Source organism: Rhamphochromis sp. 'chilingali' (genome assembly GCF_963969265.1).
Source record: "Rhamphochromis sp. 'chilingali' genome assembly, chromosome: 3".
Lineage (NCBI taxonomy): Eukaryota > Metazoa > Chordata > Actinopteri > Cichliformes > Cichlidae > Rhamphochromis > Rhamphochromis sp. 'chilingali'.
In genome coordinates, this window is record NC_137931.1 from 44052961 (window position 1) to 44066884 (window position 13924).

A 13924-nucleotide genomic window follows, 5' to 3' on the forward strand; every position below is an offset into this window, starting at 1 on the left:
AATGGACCTCCAGATCACCAACCTGCACAGGTACATGTGAACCCATTTTACCTGGATTACTTGTTGTTCACAATTTCATTTGCATGTTCAAAGTGACATCTTCCTGTCCTTTACAACAGCTGTTACATGTTTGTTGCTTGAGGCTCCTGAAAACGGTCACATCAGTTGCTCCAGCACTGAGTCAGTTTACAGCTCTCAGTGCTCCTTCACCTGTGACCAAGGCTACTCATTAGAAGGACCTGAGCTGCTGACATGTGATCACCATGGCAACTGGACTGCAGAGAAACCCACCTGCCAAGGTAAATGAGCAACAACAGATCAAAGGGGAAAGCAAAAGTTCACACTATTCACATTTCACTGTGTTTCCACAGCTCCTGCTCCAGTTGCAGCAGTCACTGCTGGTGTAGCCACAGGAGGGATTGCCTTCCTCTCTGGTGTGCCTATGGCTATGTGGATCTTTAAAAAACTGAAGAAATCAAACAAGTTTGAACAGGTTAGAAAAGAATTTACCTCGTTTAAATCATATATGTGTCTTTTGGGGTTTTCTGATTTTTCCTCTTTTCTCTTTTATTACAGCATCTCTGACATAGAGGCTCCTCCACAGAGTTTCCAAGAACAGTATTGACAGCCTAATATAGCAAAAACGTGCTATAATAGAAAACTACAGATGGTTTTACGCATTATGTGTAAATTATCATTGTAGTGCATAGCAGCAAATAATTTGATATAGAATTCATGTAATATTTATTTTCTTAAAAAAGCATTATTTTTTAAGGTGGTGTGTGTGTGTGTGTGTGTGTGTGTGTGTGTGTGTGTGTGTGTGTGTGTGTGTGTGTGTGTATCCCAAACTCTACAGTCTGTTGATAATGAGGGCCCTGTGCGCTCCCTACTACACCTAGCTGATCCAGTAATTGCTTTTCCTCCTCTGCATTTATCATCATCTGCCTGTCCTGTCATGATAGCTGAGTGTGTGTGTGTGTGTGTGTGTGTGTGTGTGTGTGTGTGTGTGTGTGTGTGTGTGTGTGTGTGTGTGTGTTCTATTTTTTGACTTTGTTACTGTAACACTTCAAATTTGATGTTTTTTTATCTGCTGTTTTCTATGTTCGGAAATGTTCTGATATTCATTTGAAAAAAATATACGGAGGACTAATAAAAAAGTTCAGCCAGTTGTGTCAGTGTCACCACACTGGTAGGAATGCTTAGCCAAGCAGGATGTGTAGTAGTGGGATGTGTAATAGCCTTCTGTGGAGCCAGCCTTCATAGATTGACTCATGATTTCTATCATAAACCAATCTAGTTTCCCAGTTTCAGCCATGACCTTCTACAACCTTCTGGTTTTTTTTTCAGGGGTTGAGGAAGGATGTGTTTTGAAAAATTCCCAGATCTCTTGCCAAAACATCGACCTTTCCATCATAAACTTCATGACAAAGCAGAATAAACATATAAAAGTGAGCGGTATTCAAAGAAGGAACAATTATATTCCTAGGTATTCTTTTTTTCTCTCCCAGAGTTCATTGTTTAAAAAAATTCAGTCTCTTTTACTTTAGTTGGACAGGAACTCACATCTCGCATCTTTCATAAGTCTAAAGTTGTCTCGAAGGACACTGCCGTTAAAAAGAGTTTCCATTACATCAATATGTCAGGATATGGAGAAGACGTGTTTTTGAAAACAGACAAGAAAACACTCATTCTAGCCACAAATGAAAGGCTTAAAAATTCCCATTTAAACACTAAAAAGTGTTTCAAAGGCTGTAGTCCAACCTCTATGAGTAAGCACCTTGTGGCATTGTGTACCTTTTCTTCATTAAAATCTGCCCCTGAAACCACCTTTACTAGAAATAGGTGGGGTTTCCCTAAAGGTTTGTTAAAGTCATTAAAATATTCAGTAAATCATTCGTTACATGCATTCAGCCTGAACAGCAAACATCCAGTTATTGTATGATAATGTTGCTCTGAATGGCAAACGAGAACATATAAAAGCCTGACACTGGTCCTTAGTTTCGTCTAACAACCTTTACATTTTTCTGCTGTAACGCTTTTTGTTTTATGTTTGAGTTGATCAGAAAAAACAGGGATTTAACTTATGTAGGAGTTTGTGTCAAACAGTTCAAAGGACAATATTATAATATTAATTCTGGGTAAGTCACAATTTTCTTATTCAGCAACTCTCCGTGGTGACATTCATTAGTACTTTTGAAAATATAGTCTTTCCCCCCCGTTGTACAGACAGTAAATTGCTCTTTGAAGATGAAGTGGACATTAATCCTCATCTTTGGTAAGTTTTAATTCCAGTTCCAGTGAAATGTGTGGCTGCTGGGCAAAGACCGGCTGACACGTGTCAGAAAACTTTATTAATTATCACATTAAAAGCTGTTCTGAACATTTGCAGGTAGTTGCTTGGCTGAGACTACTCTGTGCTGGACGTATCACTACTCAAACGAGACAATGAACTGGACCCAGGCCAGAGAGTGGTGCCAGAAATATTTCACAGACATGGTGGTCATCCAAAACCAAGCGGAGAATGATTATCTGGTCTCCATCCTGCCAGAGAAAAGAAGCTCCCCATATTTCTGGATTGGAATCACTAGAAACCATATGAATGAAAGCTGGATTTGGATTGGGAATAACAGCACGTGGATTGGTAACAATTCATGGGCACCAAATGAACCAAATAATGTCCATGCAACAGAGTTTTGTGTAGAGATCTACACTAACACAGGAGAAAATCGAGGGAAGTGGAACGATGAGAAATGTAGCAAATCAAAATATGCAGCGTGTTTTAAAAGTACGTAAACCTGTCATATAGTAATTCCTGTACAGTTTTTTACCACATTTTTAATTCTGCTTTGTTGATTTTTTTTCTTTTTGCTATATCATAACTTTATATTTTCATGAAAAAGCATGGCTGATTTCCTTTAAGGTGATAACTTGATTTCAGAATAGTTTTTACATGTTCATAATATTTGTTTTAAATATTATTTTAATTTGTTATTGAAGTAAATTGTTGTATTTTTGTTTACATATTATTTTAATGTGCTATCCACCATTACAGTAATGTCAGATATTTTTTGTTTGCATTGTTTAACTTTTCTAACATCTTCAGGATAACATGTCTTGTCTTAAAACTAATTTTTTTAATATCTATTATTAAAAAAGAAATAAAGTGTCTTCTATACAAAGAAAAGCTGTGAAGGTTTTATAGTGATAAGTGACCTTATATTGGTGTGCTTTTTCTTAAAAGCCCAGTGCAATGAATCATCCTGTGAAAGAGGAAGATGCCAGGAGGCAATCAACAGTACAACCTGCCTCTGTGAACGTGGTTTTAAGGGAGACAGGTGCCAAACACGTGAGCAATTTAGTGTTATTTATTATAATGCATAAAGAGTTGCCATTTACAGTTATTAGTAATGTGTGAAACAATGTGCAGGCATACTTGCACGGAGGAAACAAGTAATCGTAACAGAGTTGTATATTCCAACACACACGCTTTGAGATATGCGCAATTTTTTATGCTCTACATATATAAGTGACTCGTGTTGTTTTTCTTCAAAAACTGAAATTATCATTATTAAGCCTACATCAGTATGAACACAAAAACCCAATATAAATGCTTTAAAATGTGTTATTTTCATATTACAAACCTGTTACAAGACATTACATAATGCCCTGCATACCTGTTTGTGCCCTCAGCTGTGGATTTTCCTCAGCTTGAGAACAGATACTAAAGCCGCTCAAGAGAAAATCAAACGTTCAACACAACATGTCGATTTAACTGGAACCCAGGTTTTGTCCTGAGTGCTCCCCCCCTTATCGTACAATTAGATATAGAAGTAAATACTTAAAAACAGATTTAGTTTAACTGCTACACTTATTCTGTTTTCAGCGACTCATTATCCACATTCTTATATAACATTAAAATGTGCATGCACCAGCATGTTTGTGCTTTGAAATGTTTTATAAACCATTACAAGATGTTGCGTAACTTGTTTGTGTCCTTAGCTGTGGAATGCCTCCCTCTCTCTGAGCCTTATAATGGATACCATAGCTGCTCAAGAGGAAATCAAACCTTCAACACGACCTGTCGATTAAAGTGTCACCCTGGCTTCTTCATAAATGGCTCGTCATTTGTCACTTGTGAAGACACTGGGGACTGGAGTGGGCCAAGACTTACTTGTGCAGGTAATTTCATGAAATCATCTAAAAGTTTAAAGGTTCTTGAAAATACACAGGTTTGTTTTCATAAGCGCTGTGCTTCCAGTGAAGCATTTTAAGTTACTGTTACCACTGATTAGAGCGGTAGTAATACCAAACTGTAACATCACATTAAAAATAAAGTACACTTATTGGGCCGAAATACTAATGAGGATTTAAAAAAGTCATGGGTTCTGAGATTGAGTTTTGCTTTGCTACAATATATATTTGGGAAATGTACCAGTTGAGATGAATAGGAAAGATAAACACCTTTTTAAAATATTCCCGGCAGCAAGTAAAAAAGCAATAACTAGAAGATGGCTGGACAAGGACCCACCAACGGTTGGAGAGTGGTCAGCCATAGTAAAAGACATTTGTGAAATGGAAAAGATGACCTTTTCTCTAAGACTCTGTAAAGACAAATTTCAAAGATATTGGTCAAAATGGTTTTCGAATATGCGAAAGGGTTGTGAATAATGTAGGAAAAGGATCTTATTCATTCCCTTCCCATTCTTTTTTCATTTAACCTGATTTTATGTCAAAGGGTATACATGCACGAGTATGCATGCATGCACATGTAGATATGTATTATGTATGTATATGTAGATGTGTATGTAGATACTTGAAAGTATATGTGAGTATGTACATAGACGTAGGTATGGGGGTGAAGATGCACGGTGTGTCTCCAAGTGGAAAAACTACATTTTAGTAACTTCCCATAGCCCTGGGTGAGCCCCTCCCTCCATTATTTTTTATTATTTGTTTATTTATCTTATTTATCTTATTATTTTTACTTCTAGTTAGTTGTTTACCTTTTTCCCTTGCTGTGTCTGTGTAAATGTTAATGTTCCTGTTCCTAAAAATAAATAAATAAAAATAAAGTATAAAAAAATAAAAAAATAAAAATAAAGTACAGTGCTTTAAAATGTATTATAACATACTGTAAGATGTTGTATAACCTGTTTGTGCCCTCAGCTGTGGAGTGTCCCCCTCTACCTCAAACTTATAATGGATCCCATAACTGCTCCAGAGGAAATCAGACATTCAAGACAACCTGTCATTTTAAGTGTGACCCTGGCTTCTTTGTGATTGGCTCACCAGCCGTCACTTGTGGAGAGACCAGAGTCTGGAGTGGCCCAAGACCTACTTGTACAAGTAATTTCAAAAAAATCATGTAAATGTTTGTAAAATGTTGCTAAACATTAAACATGGCGGCCGGCCATTTCATGTATGGTTTTTATAGTTTCTTTGCCATAAGAACTGTGCTTCCAGTAACTCATGCTAAATCATTTTGATGGAAAGCAGTAGTTTTGACATGTACATGAATGATGTGCTGTAATGTATAACTGAATGGTAAAAATTGCTTTCCCCTCTTTTTCAGGCTATAAACAGGCTTTGCTGGCTTTAGCTGGATGTGGAGCCCTCTCTACCTTCTGCTGCATCTGTTTTTGTTGCATAAAACACAGACAAAGTCAGTCATTCTCAACTACTCTCTATACAAATAAAACATTCAGTGCAATCTTATTGCAACACCCCTCAAAAGTAATCCATTTCTCTGTTTCTCACAGGAAAGAAACTTTCCCAAGAAAGGTCAGTGTTGAAATTATACGTTTGTCTTAAGCTGCTCCACCCTTTCTCACAGCCTTTGCTGACTTAGTATTCAAAGAATTTGGGGGAAAAATCTAAGAACATTGTTCTGTCCTGCACAGGCTGCCCGAAGAAGGAAGTCCACCCTGTGATACACAACCGTAAACAACGTCCCACGCCTTAATTAGAATATATTTGACACCAAGACAGTTCACTTAGAGATTGAGGAAATCGGTCTCCTTGCATCATGCACTGGATGCTGATTTAAATATCAGTCAGCTAAGGCTTTTACCTAATATGTTGTAAAAGTTACATTTGATATGTTGCATACTTATAAATTATGTAATTGTGTATATTCGATGGTTTGTCATCATGGTATGGTTCAGACATGTGTGCCGCATTCTTGTAAATTGCTTTGAAATGTAAATGTGAATAAAAATAATGTTTTAGTGACTGTGTCTGCATGTCTTTTTCTGAATATATAATTATCTTTGGATGTGTGCATGCATGTGTGGAGGGTGCTGTGAGTGGTTGAGTGAAACCCTTCCTGAAAGGAAGCTGTGGTAGAAATGATATTACAAAATTGGACATTGGCTCAGTCCCTGGAGGACAGATAATACTGTTTTGCCATTTACTGAAGAGGTGAGAGTTAAATGCCAAGAATTAGTAACTAAAGACGGCTCAGAAGGTAAGACACGTAACGGCTGTTCATTCATACCTATAGAAATTGATACTGTACCCTCATTCTCACATATAGCAGCCATGTGTCGTTCTCAGTTGTTTTTCTTTGTATTTCAGATGTCAGGTGATGTAAGACAAAACTCGCATTGTAACGCACTGATAGCTACACTGATTGTGTTTGCTGTAGGTAAGCCTGCGTAATACACACACCAAACACTTTTCTTCACCAGTCCACATTTATCTTACTGTCCTTATGCTACATTTTTAGACTTGAGTAGTAGGAAAGGAGGTGTGCAAGCATGGACATACAACTACAGCACTGGTCCAAACCAGAACTGGTACGAGGCTCGCAAGTGGTGCCAGAAGTTCTTCACGGATATGGTTGCCATTCAGAACCAAGAGGAGACCAATTTCCTCAATGATCTGCTACCATTTAATCCAAAATATTACTGGATAGGGATTCACAGAGTGGCTGGATTGTGGACCTCAGTAAACACCAGTCAGAGTGTACCTGAAGAGGCTCAAAACTGGGCATCAGCAGAGCCAGATACCATACCCCGTCAGGACTGTGTGGAGATATACATTAAGAGGGCGAGAGACACAGCCAAGTGGAACAATGAGAACTGCAATAAGTTGAAAGGAGCTGTCTGCTACACCGGTAGGATACTTTTCACTTAGTTTGATGGAAAACTTTGGCAGTAAATGTAATACAGCATCTGACACCTTTTGTGTGATTTGCAGCCTCTTGCAAACATGAGTCTTGTAGTGCTCATGCAGACTGTGTGGAAAGCAGTGGAAGCCACATCTGCAAGTGCCATCCTGGTTTCCGAGGCCTACGCTGTGAAGAGGGTAAGCTGATAAGATCTGTAGAATATTGCAATATGCAATCCAAATATACAACTATTAAATTAAAATAACCAGCCGGGATTAGCCTGATATTTCATTCTGACCACCTCAGACTTATTTAATGAAGTTACCAGACAACTAAGCCACAAGAGTCCCCATAACAAGTGATTGATTTTGAATAATATTGACCATCTTTAAGTCTTCGTTTTATATCTGAATGGCATAGAACCTCACTGTAGCAGTCCATTTAGGGTTCGATTGTTATTAATTTGTCCCTCATTTGTTCCTCGGGAACTTCTGTATTTTAGTTTTAGCCTACTGACAATTGTTAAAGATATTTTTGCAAACCTAAACAAAAGACATGAACTAATTTTTATTTGTTTTATCTTCAGCGATCACATGCAAACCTTTTCCGCATCCAGATCAAGGGTCTCTCCGCTGTTCTAATCCCTATGGGTCTAATCATCTTAACTCTTCCTGCCATTTTCTCTGTGAAGTTGGATTTCGGTTAATAGGCGCGCCTCAACTGATTTGCCAAGCCAATGGGCTCTGGAACCACCCTGTTCCTCTGTGTCAAGGTATGGCAACAGGAAACCAGCTGTTTTTAAAAACTGATATTTCAGATGGCAAAGTTACAAAACATATTTTGACTGCTTATCATAGTTGCACAGTGTCCAAATTTGAAATACACCAACTTCAGCGCGAGTAGCATGAACTGCAGCCACCCCATCGCAGCCTTCAGCTACAACTCAACCTGTGAGTTCAGTTGTGATGAAGGCTATGAACTGATTGGGCAGAACCAGATCATCTGTGACCACACTGGCCAATGGACAGCCACTGTTCCAGTCTGTACAGGTAAAGTTGTCATTGCCTTTGAATTTAAATCATTCTGTATGGTGGTTAATTAGTTTACTCATTTTTATTTTTAGTTAAATTGATTATAGCTTTCATTTTGTGTGTCTGTGTGTGTATTTGAGTGTCACTTACTTTTCACAGAACTTGTGTAATACTTGAACCCTTTTTACAGATTTACTTTCGAGATATACTACTGCATAACTGCACTCAGTCCACTTTCACATCCTGTCTGGACTGTGCAGCAGATTAGCTTTAGGTCACGCCTGTCATCACTCCACTTCACACTCATTTAAGTCCGTGCTGGACAAACACTGATTTTTTTTTCATGGGTCGGTAAACTGTTTTTTTGTTTTTTCTTTGACCGTAAATGATCTCAGCATGATGATTAAGCTATGTTTGTGAAAGCACAGTCATAACATACAGTTGTTCAAACTGACATTTTATATAAGAGCACTGATCTGCATTATGTGAACTATGAGTGATATCTGTGTCTCACCACAGTGAGAAAATGCTCCCCAGTTTTCTCTCCTGCTATGGGCCACATGACCTGCGTTGACCCTGTGGAGCCTTTCTCTTATGGCTCATGGTGTAACTTCACCTGCAAGGAGGGTTACTATTTAACTGGGGACAAGGTACTCAGCTGTCTGACCTTGGGACAATGGAGCAAGCCTACACCTACATGTACAGGTGTGTCGCAAACTACTCTGCTGTACCACAAAGCAGCACACGCTTTCTGGATAGAAATAAAAATTGCATGCTGTGATGTTGAAAGAACAGTGTTTCCTCTTTTCTAGTGGTACAGTGCAACAGTCTTCAGGCTCCACCTCATGCCTATCTGCAATGCCATGACCCTATAAACAAGCACAGCTACACCTCAATATGCACTGTTCAGTGTGAAGAAGGATTTGATCTAATTGGTACAAATGTGACAAAATGTTCTTCACAGGGTAACTGGAGTCATGCACTTCCTGTTTGCCTGGGTATGACTAAATGCTGATATACATACTATATAATTTGAAAACTTTTTTTTTTTACTGTTTTGAATGTGAACCACAGGTTAAGAAGCTGCCTCTTCTTATGTCTGTCTTTCTTTAAGCTAAGAAATGTACTCCAATTAGTTCTCCTTCTCATGGCTCCATATCATGTTCTGACCCAAATGGTTCCTTCAGTTTTGGTTCTGTGTGCACATCAACATGTGATGAGGGCTTTCTGCTGAATGGGACGTCCAGCACTGAGTGCACCTCCATGGGCATGTGGAGTACAGACATTCCACCTTGCTTGGGTAAAGAACACGCTAAAAGCTTGTAGTCTCATGGTTCAGTTTGCATTACAACAATTTTTCACTAAATCAACTTAATACCTTGTGTACATCTTTCCTTTTGTTCATCTCCAGCTAAGAAATGCCCCACACTGAACTCTCCTGCTCACGGATCCATAATTTGCTCTGATCCTCATGGAGAGTTCAGTTTTGGTTCTCGTTGCACGACAACCTGTGATGAAGGTTTTATCTTAAATGGAACTGCTGTCACTGAGTGCACGGCTATGAGCAACTGGAGCACAGACATCCCACATTGCTTGGGTAAAAAACATTCTAAATCCATGCTTCTCAATTGTTTAGTTAATAAAAGAGCTTGTACTTTCAAGGTTCACAGAGGGTCCAATTACCACTTGATTAAAAAACGTATTGCTGACCGTCTATCCTGCCTGTTCCCTCCCTCCAGCTAATAAATGCCCCACACTGAACTCTCCTGCTCACGGATCCATAATTTGCTCTGATCCTCATGGAGAGTTCAGTTTTGGTTCTCATTGCACGACAACGTGTGATGAAGGATTTGTGCTGAATGGGACAGCTGACACCGAATGCACTGCTATGAGCAACTGGAGCACAGACATACCTCAATGTCTGGGTAGGAAAAAACCCTCCATCAATAATAAGTGATCAGACAATCAAAGATAAATGCTTAATTTAAAGGTTTCAATGGCATGATGCCTTTTCTTTGTCTTGGTACCTCTGTGTCTTCATTCCTCTTGCAGCTAGACGGTGTCCCACTCTGAACTCACCCTCTCATGGGTCCTTAGTCTGCTCTAATCCCCACAGAGAGTACAGTTTTGCTTCTGTGTGCACATCAACATGTGATGAGGGCTTTCTGCTGAATGGGACGTCCAGCACTGAGTGCACCTCCATGGGCATGTGGAGTACAGACATTCCACCTTGCTTGGGTAAAGAACACGCTAAAAGCTTGTAGTCTCATGGTTCAGTTTGCATTACAACAATTTTTCACTAAATCAACTTAATACCTTGTGTACATCTTTCCTTTTGTTCATCTCCAGCTAAGAAATGCCCCACACTGAACTCTCCTGCTCACGGATCCATAATTTGCTCTGATCCTCATGGAGAGTTCAGTTTTGGTTCTCGTTGCACGACAACCTGTGATGAAGGTTTTATCTTAAATGGAACTGCTGTCACTGAGTGCACGGCTATGAGCAACTGGAGCACAGACATCCCACATTGCTTGGGTAAAAAAAACATTCTAAATCCATGCTTCTCAATTGTTTAGTTAATAAAAGAGCTTGTACTTTCAAGGTTCACAGAGGGTCCAATTACCACTTGATTAAAAAACGTATTGCTGACCTTCTACCCTGCCTGTTCCCTCCCTCCAGCTAATAAATGCCCCACACTGAACTCTCCTGCTCACGGATCCATAATTTGCTCTGATCCTCATGGAGAGTTCAGTTTTGGTTCTCGTTGCACGACAACGTGTGATGAAGGATTTGTGCTGAATGGGACAGCTGACACCGAGTGCACGGCTATGAGCAACTGGAGCACAGACATACCTCAATGTCTGGGTAGGAAAAAACCCTCTATCAATAATAAGTGATCAGACAATCAAAGATAAATGCTTAATTTAAAGGTTTCAATGGCATGATGCCTTTTCTTTGTCTTGGTACCTCTGTGTCTTCATTCCTCTTGCAGCTAGACGGTGTCCCACTCTGAACTCACCCTCTCATGGGTCCTTAGTCTGCTCTAATCCCCACAGAGAGTACAGTTTTGCTTCTGTGTGCACATCAACATGTGATGAGGGCTTTCTGCTGAATGGGACGTCCAGCACTGAGTGCACCTCCATGGGCATGTGGAGTACAGACATTCCACCTTGCTTGGGTAAAGAACATGCTAAAAGCTTGTAGTCTCATGGTTCAGTTTGCATTACAACAATTTTTCACTAAATCAGCTTAATACCTTGTGTACATCTTTCCTTTTGTTCATCTCCAGCTAAGAAATGCCCCACACTGAACTCTCCTGCTCACGGATCCATAATTTGCTCAGATCCTCATGGAAAGTTCAGTTTTGGTTCTCATTGCACGACAACGTGTGATGAAGGATTTGTGCTGAATGGGACAGCTGACACCGAGTGCACGGCTATGAGCAACTGGAGCACAGACATACCTCAATGTCTGGGTAGGAAAAAACCCTCCATCAATAATAAGTGATCAGACAATCAAAGATAAATGCTTAATTTAAAGGTTTCAATGGCATGATGCCTTTTCTTTGTCTTGGTACCTCTGTGTCTTCATTCCTCTTGCAGCTAGACGGTGTCCCACTCTGAACTCACCCTCTCATGGGTCCTTAGTCTGCTCTAATCCCCACAGAGAGTACAGTTTTGCTTCTGTGTGCACATCAACATGTGCAGAAGGTTTTGTGCTAAATGGTACAGCTATCACAGAGTGCACCTCCATGGGCATGTGGAACAGAGCTGTTCCCCATTGCTTAGGTAAAAACACTCTTTGTATCAATATCCAGTGTATCAGAAACAGACCGATAAACTCCTTTTTCCATAATTTAAATTGCACAGCTACACTTTTTTCTTAAAGAAGCTAATAATCTGCTCTGTTCCTCTATGTGCTGTGAGTTTTTTTCCTTTATAGCTGAAAGGTGTCCTATTCTCACTCCTCCTTCTCATGGGACTTTAGACTGCTCTCATTCTCATGGCGAGTTCAGTTTTGGCTCTAGGTGCACATCAACCTGTGAGGACGGCTTTCTGCTAACTGGAATTCCTGACACTGAATGCACCTCTGCGGGCACATGGAGCACAGAAATACCAGGCTGTCAGGGTAATAAACCAAAACATGATACGGTTGCCATCCACATAAAGTCCTTCTTAATCTGTGTCCATACATTAAATAGTTCCAAACTCTACACCACCCGGAAAGTCAAAAGTGAAGCTGTACTGAGCCTATACTGTTTTTATGTTATCCACAGCACGCCAATGCCCCCTGCTGGCCAAATCACCACAGCATGGGAGGATGAACTGCAGCCATCTGAACTCTCCTTTCAGTTATGGCTCACAGTGTGACTTTAAATGTAATAAAGGTTTCTGGCTGAAAGGAAGATCTTCTATGATGTGCAACACCTCAGGCCACTGGAATCAGGATCCACCCACCTGTCGACGTAAGTGCATAGCAATACTTTGAATGTTATTACATATTCATTGATCTTATGTAATTGTAGTTGCTGTCCTTTTTAGCTGTGCAGTGTAAGGCCATCCGTGCCTTCTCCTCAGACCTGTCTATGAATTGCTCTCATCCTCTGGGGAATTTCAGCTTTAGCTCTGAATGCGTTTTCAGCTGTAAAGATGGATTCACCCTCAATGGCACAGCAGTGATGTTTTGCTCTGCCACTGGGATCTGGAATGACAGCCTGCCCAGCTGCACAGGTAAATTATTCTCTGTAGTTTAAAATGTTATTTCCCCCGTAATTTATAAATGACACCATTTTCTAAGATAGGAGTCTTCTCTTGCACACTGTGTGGTGTGATACAGGCAAAACCCAAACTAATATCAACATACACTATAAAACAATGACTTCTGCTGGCCATGAAGTATACACTGAGAACAGTTCCCTAAAGCTTCATTAAAATCTTTATGTGATCCCACGCCAGGTATGTCGATAGGGACTGCCATGTTGCTGTACACTGGCGCAGGGGCGGGAATTGCTGTTGTGATACTTCTCCTGATAGGACTGACTGTGTTGATCATGAAACAATTTAAGAAAACAGGTGAAACTTACTGTAGTGATGCACATTTACACATACAGTGTGGTGTAGCAGGGTGAGCACACTTCTAATCCCATCTTTTCATCTTTGTAGGAAATATGATCACTTCTGATGTCCCGACATGGGGTGAAAGAGAGAATCCAGCATTTGAGTTTTGACCTCTTGTTCCTTTTTTGAGATGTGATTTTACTTTTTGCTTGTTATTATTATTATTCTAAGAAGCTTGGTAGTTACTGCATCTACTTGCTCTCGCTTAAGCAATAGCAATTCATATGACAGACTTCATCCACGATACATAAAGTATGTCTACAGCTGTTGCATTAGGTCCTCCCTGAAAATTTCCAAAAGTCAATAAAATTTTAAAAAATCTCAGAAAACTGTTGTTTCATTTGCTTTTTCATTGTTTTATGTTTACTCTTCCCCGACTCATTCAGTCCCATTTTACTGCTGGCATTCTTTCAGCTATGTCCAGTATCATGTGGTACAATCTGGAATAACCCTGTCCTGTCAGGTCGTCATCAGAAATTCATATTTTACACATTTGGCATTTGAATGCTGTGGGGTCAATTGGGAATGTTCCCAGAAATCTCTAGGCTTGCCGAAATGCCGTTAACTGTCAATTTAGCACATTTGGTGACCAGAAAGCTCCCATCATAGGATATGGTGAGGAGGTGATCAACTCAGTGTCAAAATGGGCACTGATCCCACAATGA

General features: G+C 39.8%; 1 protein-coding gene across 1 annotated transcript in view; it reads left to right on the forward strand.

Annotated features, from left to right (window-relative positions):
* The window catches only part of LOC308393733 (sushi, von Willebrand factor type A, EGF and pentraxin domain-containing protein 1-like), a gene marked incomplete at both ends in the record, with an annotated part of 20808 nt that extends 7439 nt beyond the window's left edge, over positions 1 to 13369 (forward strand). The window contains 22 exons of the mRNA XM_080877688.1: positions 120 to 299; positions 372 to 493; positions 6577 to 6646; positions 6728 to 7117; positions 7201 to 7308; positions 7728 to 7883; positions 7969 to 8160; positions 8662 to 8847; positions 8955 to 9140; positions 9257 to 9442; positions 9554 to 9739; positions 9882 to 10067; positions 10195 to 10380; positions 10492 to 10677; positions 10822 to 11007; positions 11135 to 11320; positions 11432 to 11617; positions 11745 to 11930; positions 12085 to 12270; positions 12419 to 12607; positions 12684 to 12872; positions 13305 to 13369. Coding sequence (XP_080733814.1) covers positions 120 to 299; positions 372 to 493; positions 6577 to 6646; positions 6728 to 7117; positions 7201 to 7308; positions 7728 to 7883; positions 7969 to 8160; positions 8662 to 8847; positions 8955 to 9140; positions 9257 to 9442; positions 9554 to 9739; positions 9882 to 10067; positions 10195 to 10380; positions 10492 to 10677; positions 10822 to 11007; positions 11135 to 11320; positions 11432 to 11617; positions 11745 to 11930; positions 12085 to 12270; positions 12419 to 12607; positions 12684 to 12872; positions 13305 to 13369 — 3893 coding nt within the window. The remainder of the gene's footprint in view (positions 1 to 119; positions 300 to 371; positions 494 to 6576; positions 6647 to 6727; positions 7118 to 7200; positions 7309 to 7727; positions 7884 to 7968; positions 8161 to 8661; positions 8848 to 8954; positions 9141 to 9256; positions 9443 to 9553; positions 9740 to 9881; positions 10068 to 10194; positions 10381 to 10491; positions 10678 to 10821; positions 11008 to 11134; positions 11321 to 11431; positions 11618 to 11744; positions 11931 to 12084; positions 12271 to 12418; positions 12608 to 12683; positions 12873 to 13304) is intronic.
* Positions 13370 to 13924: the final 555 nt, after the last annotated feature.